The 9,818-nt window shown below is 41.0% G+C and overlaps 1 protein-coding gene across 1 annotated transcript; it reads right to left on the bottom strand.

Annotated features, from left to right (window-relative positions):
* Positions 1-1,278: 1,278 nt before the first annotated feature.
* On the bottom strand, positions 1,279-9,283 carry LOC103152321 (GDNF family receptor alpha-2-like). The gene is made up of 2 exons (XM_016661006.1): positions 8,643-9,283; positions 1,279-1,598 (listed from the first exon to the last, which is right to left on the bottom strand). Exons 1-2 carry the CDS (start codon positions 8,680-8,682, stop codon positions 1,279-1,281), a joined length of 360 nt encoding a protein of 119 aa, XP_016516492.1. The 5' UTR covers positions 8,683-9,283.
* Positions 9,284-9,818: the final 535 nt, after the last annotated feature.

The following is a 9,818-nucleotide window of genomic DNA, read 5'->3' as shown; positions in this document are numbered from 1 at the left end:
ATCAAAAAACATGCTGCGCCACCATCCTCTACTTCCTGTTGTTTTCTTTGAGCCAGTGCCAACATCCGACTGTGTATCATGTGTGATCATGTGACTTGTGATGCGAAAAAAGTGTTTCCATTCCAGTTTTGTGAAATAATTTAATCGCAACAGGGCCAAAAAAAAAATACCTGAGCCCAGTGCCAAAACTTTTTATGAAAAAATGAGTATTTTTGGAATTGCAGAGTTTTCATTAAGTGAATTTATTTCAAATAGCTAAATGTCAAATTGATCAATTATATGGTCAATGGAAAGCACACGCTTTGCTATTACGGAAGCGCATGAGCGCACCAAGAGTTGCAACTCTTCACAGTACTCCATGTCATTGAAGCTGTTTCAGTCTTCTGAGCCGTTCTGTTGTATGTGAGCTCTGTGTGTGTGAGAGAGTGTGTGTGCCTTTCCTGGCCGGCCTGCGTGTTCCTGTATGTGTGTGTTTGTGTGTGAGGACTGTTAGCAGCACAGAGGCATCCTCAGTGGAGAAGGGAACAAAGAGAGAGGCTCTTAATGAGCTCTGCCACTGCTGGGACCCAAACTAGGCCAGCCAACGGGCCGTGCATGAGTGTGTGTGTCTGTGCTGGTGCGGGTGGTGCTGACACACACTGCAGCAGAGTGCAGGACCAGCAGTGGACTGTGGAGCAGCCACAGGAACACGCCAGGTGACTGCAAACGCTGCAGTGATGACCAAGTCCAACAAACAGCTGACCTGTCACTGCAGTGCTGCTCCTGCAGCTAATGGAGACCCTGTTCAGGGGGTCAGACATTTTCATGTTATTTCAGCTTCTGAACAGCTCAACAGCATCCTCCGGGTCAGTTCCTTCGGTTGTCCAGGTGGGGCACTGAGCAGGAAACCCTTCTGACCAAGCTCTTTGTCAGAGAAACCGCTTCCTTTGCCCACACTGTTATTAGCATCATTGTTGCTGGAGTTTATGGCCAGTGGTGGCAGAAATCTAGGCCTGGCCTGATGGTTTCCTCATCTGTCTGTGTGACAGGTGCTTCCATAAATGCAGCAGTTCTCCACTGTTTTAAAACTCACTCTGACATAGAAATTCTATGCAGTTCAACTTGAAACAAACAAAAAAGAACAACATTTTTTATTCCCTCTTTTTTCTTCAGGCAACAACTGCCAAGCTCCCACACAGCAATCAATACAGAGCATCTTAAACCTCAGCACAGAAAAGATGAACCAAGCCACAGCCTAAAACTTTGAAGCACATCATCAACAGGCAGCAGGAGGCCTCATTAGCTCCACTCATGCTTACCCTCAGTCAGGCCCATGTGGATGCTCCAGTAGTTCTGCAGACACTGCAGCTCCTTCTTCATTCCTCTCTTGCAGCGACAGTCATAAAGCGGCGAGTCTTGCAACACCTCTAGCGCCCCCTGGCACTCCTTGGAGGCCAGCATGGTGCTGCGCTCCTTGTCCCCGCCAGACAGACACTGGCGCATGATTCGGTAGCGGGAGCTGCACTGGCTGTTCTGGTTGCACAGCTCAGAAGCTCGCACGCAGTCTGGAGGTTCTCTCCAGCCGGGAGATCCCAGCTCCGACTCACACACACACACATCTGCAGCATAAATAGAAAGACAGCAACGGCAGAAAGTTACAGTTTGCACCAGTGCAGACGGAGCGCGCCAAGCGTCAGACCAGGTCCAGGTTCAGGTCCAGGCTGCAGGTGGAGCTCATTTGTACGTTTTGTTTAGGTTTCAATCTAAAAATGATCCCTGTTCAGCCCTAGTATTAAAAGCAAAAATGTTAATAACAATACACCAAAAACTAAAAGAGAGATTGATTAAATCACTGCTAATAGAATTTTTTAAGGCCGTTATTAATGTCACTCAAAATCAAGTTTGCCAAGTCATGTAAACTTAAAATATACTAACACATACTAACATTTTTAAGTTTTGAAAATTTTATTTTTTTTAGGTAATGAGTTTGATAACAGATATGAAATAAAGTTCACCTATTGTGTTTCATAGTGCATGAACACCATTAATGGCACATAAACGGTTTAAGATGTTTTTCTGCCACTGACACATTTACCAGTGAGTACATGAGGTTGAATATTTTATATATGCTCAATGAAAAAATCTGCAAACTGGCAAATGTTCTGCAAATAATTTGGAGTTATGTTCCACAGAAAATTCAGCAAATGCTGAACAGAGACAAGGGTCTAATGTTATTATGAGGTAATTATGAGGTCAGTCTTTCCGCTCTCACACAGACAACGCATTAATGGACTAGAAGTTTTACAAAGATGATTGACTTGACCAGTCCGGTTTGATGACATTTTAATGAAAAATTATTGCAGCATACTTTTATTCTTTATAGGCATTGATGCTACTAAGTCAAGTCAAAACAAGGAACAATATCAACCTTATTAGGATCTTCTATTTAAATGGTCTATTTCCCACAGACATGAATGAAGCTCTATCTTCTAGTGAGGTTCTGTGAATGATTCTACTTTGTATTTGATTTCATATTGATTGTACAATATATGTTACAAAATTAGGCTTTTGCTAAAGTACCTGTGATTACTATGTGATTTTAACTCTACATTGCCTTGTCATTCTGGGAATGAACTACTTTAGATTTGTCAGGAGATGATAAGTTTAATGTTGATCCAGCGTATAATGTAAACAGAGTAATAACTATGTTTTGCCTTTCTTGCATTATAGTAAAAAAATTTAAAAAATCTAATAAAGCATAAAAAAGGCATGTTCAATGTAAAGTGATGCAGAATTATCCAAGCTTTAAGCTAATATAAAGTATTTCAGTGTAGGACTTATGGTTTAGCAGTTATTAGCTAAAGTGCATTGAACTTTACAATAGCGCCTCCTAGGTATTAGTGGATATGATTTTTCTTTATATAAGTAGTTGTAGGGGTTTTCTATCAGATTGCCCTTTTGGATTTTTTCCAGTATTTTCTGTTTCCTCTGTTATAATTACAAAAGGCTTTACCACTTGAAGTCGGAAAGCCGACATTCCTTGAATTGCCTATTCTCCCTACTCCATGGGTTTGGAAGGATCCAAAGTTTTGTCTCTTGTTCCCCTTTTCTTCTTGCATTTTTAACCTTGAATTAAAAATCTTCTTCTGGTCAACCAGGAAAGAAAGGTAATACATGTATTTTCTCCAAAGGTTTCGATCAGGAGGGAATCTGTTCTGAGCTTTATATGCAGGTATGTGATTTCCAGGCTCCAAGCAAAGCTAAAGTCTTACAGTACTTTACCTAAGCTGTAAAAATACACAAATCACTACAACAGTCATACAAAGACAACAGCTGCCTTCCTTCACCTCACCATTCTTCTTTGTGCATCTGGCAAAAGCCAAAACAGACACCCACACAACAACCGGCTGACCTCTGTAGATGTAAATAGCTTTCAGCAAATAGAAGTTTTATTGTTGGTTTCTGCCAGCAGCTCAGATCACTGAGCAGAAATCAACAGGCAGGAGCAGGGATTAATTAGCTCTGGAGAGAGCAACTAAATCTAAATCAGCTAAATTCACCTTCAAGGTCACTGATGGTGGAAAACATCCAATTATGCAAATTAAACGTTGGTGCATTAAATAATTGATCAACATATCAACTGTGTCGTCAGTAAGGTGATGAGTTTTCACCCCAGCATCAATGACAGGTTAACTTGGTTGACTGTTGAGGAATTTGCTCACTTTGCTGGCTCTGTTTCTCTGTCATGTGGCATATTGCAGGCCACTTTGAGTTATTGATAATTCACCTTTCTGTCGATTCTAGTAAATAATTCTGTCTGTCTGAGTTACCTAACCAATGCCAAGGTAATTTTCTATGTATGTGTTCCAACACTCACTGTGCCGACATTAGTGCAGCCTGGAACATGCTATCACACCAAGGACACGAGTCACATGTGGCCTCTTCCAGAAACACTGCTGATAGATGAGGTAGCCTACTGTCTAACACAGTGTTTCCCAACCCTGGTCCTCGAGGCACACTGCCCTGCATGTTTTAGGCGTTACCTTGCTTTAGCACAGGTGGTTTCAATTGACAAGTGTTTGCTGAACTGCAATCAGCTGAATCAGGCGTATTAAAGCTGAGAAATAAAACACGCAGGGCAGTGTGCCTCGAGGACCAGGGTTGGGAAACACTGGTGTAACACACGCTACTCCAAAGAAGTGTGAAAATGTCTGAGGAAGATGATCGGCAAGAGGAGAGTGGCCTTAAACGGGTTTTCATATTTTCCTACTGCTTGGAGTGTTTTCAATGAAGGCGCTCTTCATTGTAGTAGACAGACTGTGGAACGTCAGCATACATGAAACGTGTAATTAAACATGTCTATTGGTGATACTGAAAGAGACAGCAATGGGCTTGTGCCAAATGCCTGCTTCATTAACTATGTGATACAGCGCCCCCTAAGGTGAGACACGGCAGAGCACTGACTCACCCCGGAGGTTTTCCATGTACAGTATTACAACATGCAATACATGTTGGAAAATCACTGAATGTGTGAATTCAGTGATTTTGATCACAAAAATATTGATATTATCAATAAAAACATAAATATATAGAAAAGTCAAGTGGATAAATTGATTTTCTCTCATCATTGTTAAATCTATGTTACTTCCAGTAGTTATTTTACTTATCAGGATAACTGCTGAGGCACTACCTCATGAGTATCTCACAGATTATTCTGGATATGCTGAAAGATTACAACACATCACAGATTTCACATGGCATATTAATAACAATGCAGCTGAACTGTAATGTCACTCCAATGACTCACCTGTACCATCATTTAATCTCTATCACTAGGCTATGAAGATGCTTTATTCACCTCAGACAAGTAGTAACTGGAACAAAAAATTAAATTTCAGCCATTAATTTGCTATCTAATTAATTCAGATAATAATTTTTGGACTATTTTAGGGCATTTTTGGAGCATTTAAATATCAGTGGACAGTTAATTGTATATATAAAAAAACATGGAAAAGTAATATAGCCAGTCATTACTCAGAAGGACACTGTCACTTCCATTCCACTGATCTCCAGGATACATTATATTTTCACAATGTGACTCCAACAAAAGTGATACATGTACTTCAAGTGTTGGATGTGACTTTAATGTTCCACAAAATGTTCCTCATCACTTCATGCCAAAGAAACATGTTCTTAACAATGTCAGCATACATGGCAAAAAAGGCCAGAGTGTGACAGCAGCTTTAAATCCATCATCAAGTGTTCTGAACCAGGTACCACACATCCCTCCGTGTCATTATTCAGCACTGGAAGCGGTACAGTATTAACAAATTTTTCAGTGGAACATAACTCCAAATTACTACCAGAAAATATACAATTTTGAGAATTTTTCCGTTGAGTGCCCCTAAAATAGTCTAAGGAAAACACTGCTTATAAAGCTGATATACCTAGGTAGCAAGATGATACTTGACACACTTTTTATTGGTGTTTGTAAAGCAGCCAATGCAGAGGCAGCATTCATTTTTCTTTGTGCTGATTGGCTGTTCCTTCAATAGCAGAGATAAGGAAGACTGTAGATGTTGTGCTGTAGTACCAAGACAGCTTCCACTGTGTACATTAAGGTATATTTGTACATCTTGGTATGCTTGAACAACCAAAACAGACAAAAACAGCATTTTTATAGTCTAAAGTATTCACAGATTTCAGCTATTTGTGGTTCCTAACCCCCATTAATTTCAGGGTTTTATGTCACACATTATAATGATATTAAACCAGAATGAAAACTTTAGGTATATTGCAAAAAACATTTTAAAAAATATAAAGTTTTAAGTCCCCAAATTTTAAAATACCTGCACTTCAATTTTGCCATTATCTCATACCATGATTGTATGGTCCAGGTTTTTTTGGGGGAAAAAAATTAAAATAATAGTTAAAGAACATGAGTGAACATTTCTAGGTTAAGGTTGTACCAGAATGTTTACATAAAAAGAACAAGTGCAGTGAAAATTTCACAGATCTTCATTTAAGCCAAGTGGGATTTAAGAACTATAGTATTCAATCATTCAGACACAGGTCACTTCAGAGGTAATACACCCCTGATAGTTACAGATAGAGCTACTGTGCAAGTGTGATATTTGTCATCGGAACAAGGTTGCACAGTAAATCTCGAGAGAGATATGCAGTAATACAAAGTCTATTTATGAGTTTTTAAAGATACAGTCCCTCCACAGTGCCTAGCAAACATACTGAGGCACATAACTTTTGGCCTTTTGGTGTATTGCAATCACAACGACCTCTGACATATGGTTGAGATCAAGAAAAAAGCTGTACATCATTGTAGAGTGCCAGAAAAAATGGCAAATGGTTTGAAACACCGTTCATGAGAAATACTTTGCTAGTGCTTTCTAGAACCACTATCTGTGGCTGATATAACCACAAGTGTCTTACTACAAACTGAACATTGACTCTGCTTTATTCTTGGTCATCATGATGTTCTTTGTTTCTCTACTCTTTTTTAAAGAACCTCTGAGGCCAGAAACAGAACATTTACCTTTACATTGACTTTAATTACACAGATAGACTCTGTTCTTCAGCTGGTTGCATCTGGTTTTGTATAGGAAACTCAGAGCAAAAGCACGCAACCTTCTTACTAGAAAAGGATTCTGAATATCATCTTTTTTTTTTCTTCTGTTTCAGAGTTTTGCGCTAAGGTTATTACGCAGAATGAGTTGCGTGGTTTGAATATGATTTGGTACAGCAGGCAGTTCCCAAAGCATCCTACAGTCAATCAAAACAGTGAGTAACCAGACGCACTTAATGTCATACTTACTGTGTGCCTGAAACACCATTACTCCACTTGGCATGTCACTAGTTCTGCCCTCTAGACATGTCAGTTTCTGGTAAATCAATGGGTGGTCTGCATGTGTGACCAATTATATCTAAAAGAGACAATTCCCTCTGGTGGTTACACTTAATGTTTCTTTTTTGCCAGTAAACATGTTTATTTAATTTTGCAATCTGTTGTAAAATCCGGAGAAATGAAGACCTCCGCTCCCTGACGGAGGCAAATTCGAAAAAGGATCATAAAAGCAGTTTTTGAACGGGTTCTGCAGCGTTGCATGTCATAGATGTTATGCAGAATCTCAGGAACATTTGAACATTTTTCAGTTTTTAGGACTAAATGCAATAAAATAGCATTATGATTGATTTGCTAAGTGGTAATGTGACAGCTGCTGAGTGATGTATTTGATAGTTTCAAATTGTTGTGTTTTAATGAATATCTAACATAAACCTGAGATTTATGAAATAAAAAATATGTATACGTTGTTTTTTCTGAGCTCTAGATTTTATTTGTGTTCCTTCTCTATTTCAAAACCATGTGCTAATCATCTAATTCAGGGGTGTCTGTCCAAAGTCAGTCCTCGAGGGCCGGCATCCTGCATGTTTTAGTTCTCTCCCTAGTGGTAGTAACATCTCCTCAGCAAGTCAGTGTTCTTCTTAGGCCTTCTTAGGCCTTCTGATGAGCCATCATGTGATGCATGATGTAAAACCAGGGAGAGAACTAAAACATGCAGTGACAGTTGGTGTTCTGTCTCAGGGTTCCTCATAGGTAGGGTAGGTGAATAACTGTGGTCAGCTGGTTTTTTAATAGGCTAACAATCATTCTGTGGTTGGTTGAACATTTTATCACCTGCAGGGAAACTCATAGCATGCATCAAAATAATACACCTACAAATAAATTTCCTCATTCAGGTTGTAAAAATGATCTATCATTAGATTTGTTTTGATGGTTCAACAGGGCAATAAGTGCCCTCTGCTGGAGCGAATGGTCAACAACATCAAACAATGGCTATTAAACTTCACTCAGGATCGTTTAGGAGAAAACCACAGCGGCAAAGACTTACATTTCAGTACTTTGTTCTCAAAAGATAACTCTTTTCAGTTATTTTCAGTGTTCCTTAAGTTTAAAGGGCATTTAATATGCTTGTTTAATGTCTCATGATCATCCTGTATAATCTGATGAGCTGCTGCAGAATGAAATAATCCACTCAACGTGTAAATTAGAAGGAGTTCCGCGACTGCAAGATCAGATCAGATCAGATAAACTTGTGTTCTCAGAGAGAGAGAGTCCAGGTGGGAATGATCCGCTCAGATTGTCATGCAAATTACAAAAGAGCAACGAGACATGGAGATAAAACTAAAATGAAACCGGACAAAGAGAAGCAAGAAAACTAAAAACGGAAATGCTGCCGCGTAATTACGCGTGTAATTACACAGGATGGAGAAAAAAAAAGAAAAAGAAAGTTTGATCCAGTGAAGCTGTTTGCTGTTCTTACACAGGAATCATGTTTGCCCAACAAGCACGTTGCTTTTAATGCAATAACTGCAAATATTTTCAGTTGATTTTCTACCAGTTTCTAAAGTGTCACAGTCTTTCCAGCCCACATATCTCCACATATAACAGCCTGCCACTGACACGGCAGGCAGCCCCCCACTGAACCCGTTCCACAGGGCTGGTGGGTGACATCTTAATGGGTTTAATGTTCCTCGCGGAAGGGGAGGGGTGGGGGTGAGACGGACTAAAGTGCACGCGGGCAAGACCCAGTGCCCTCCGGTGTGTGTGCGTGTGTGTATGTGTGTGCACGCGCCACTTGTGTACTCACCCAACACAAACACCACTGAGATGATGTTAATCAGGAACATGTCGCGTCCGGCTGTAATCCCTCTGCTCAGTTTGCTGTACTTCTTTTTCACCTTTCTCTTCTCTCTTTTTCTGTCTGTCTACTTGGGCTCCACTGACATGGTGGAGCGACCGCAGCCTGGATCCCCGAGCCGAACCCCCTCCGACTCAGAGCAGCGCAGGACTGATGGCCGGGTCCGTCACGGGGCGAACATTCCGCTGCGCTCCTCGGGAGTCCGCTGAGAAAGAAAGACTTTTCCCGTTGCTGTTTAGAGCCTGCACGCGCTGCCCCCAGCCAACTTTTCCAGGTGGTCTGTCTGTCGGTGTGAGTTTGGACTGTCTGCTTCTTCCTTTCTCACGCTAAGTCTTACAGAACGCACCGACAGAATGTCTCTGTTTGACTTGAACCTCCGCGCGCAACTCCAAAGCAGCACGATGCGCTGTAGCACACGCGTCTCGTATCCACTCCAGCTGCCTCGTGGGTCCGCTGGCGCAAGAAAACCGGGCGCGTTCGACTGCTGCTGAGGAACCTTCAAACGGCCCCGCTCCTTCCCTCCTGACACGCGCAGATACACTTAGAAAGGCGCGTGCCAGTGTCTCTCGCTCTCTCTCATTCTCCAGGTATCCAACAAGCTCCTCGCGCACTCAGTGACTCCGCGTGATGATCTAGGCGTGCAATATGGGATGTATGGAAGAAAAAAAAAACTATTTCATTAGAATCTGTTTTTTTTGTTGTTGTTGTTGTTTTTTTAGATATTGAACGTACAACACTGAATTGGTACCCGGTGCAATTATCTATAGGTTGTATATGTGTGTGTGCGTGCGCGTGCGCGTGTGCGCGTGCGTGTGTGTGTGTGTGTGTGTGTGTGTGTGTGTGTGTGTGTGTGTGTGTGTGTGTGTAATTTACACTTGTAGAAATTAACCTGTGGTGATCTTCTGGTGATCCAAACCAAAACAATCAGGTCAAGTTGAGAACCTTGTATTTCTTCAAATTATGCTTCTCACCACTCCAGTAGTTTAGGCTGGGCCAGAGGTTAATATATTAAAGTGCATGTTTTTGTGGTTTATGGACATAGCTGAAAATCAAAAATGTTTGGAGAAAGGAATGAAAGAGCATGTCAGTGCACAAACACCAAGCATGAAATCGAAGCTTTGAAAG

This window comes from Poecilia formosa, unplaced genomic scaffold (assembly GCF_000485575.1).
Source record: "Poecilia formosa unplaced genomic scaffold, Poecilia_formosa-5.1.2 Scaffold307, whole genome shotgun sequence".
NCBI lineage: Eukaryota > Metazoa > Chordata > Actinopteri > Cyprinodontiformes > Poeciliidae > Poecilia > Poecilia formosa.
The sequence above is the reverse complement of the archived record's forward strand: the minus strand, read 5'-3'. Positions and strand labels throughout refer to the sequence as shown.

Coding starts and splice junctions, on each gene's coding strand:
- LOC103152321 (XM_016661006.1), bottom strand. CDS start 8,682: ATGTTCCTGATTAACATCATCTCAGTGGTGTTTGTGTTGG. Junction 1,599..8,642: donor CTCAGTGGTGTTTGTGTTGG/GTGAGTACACAA, acceptor TTTATGCTGCAG/ATGTGTGTGTGTGTGAGTCG.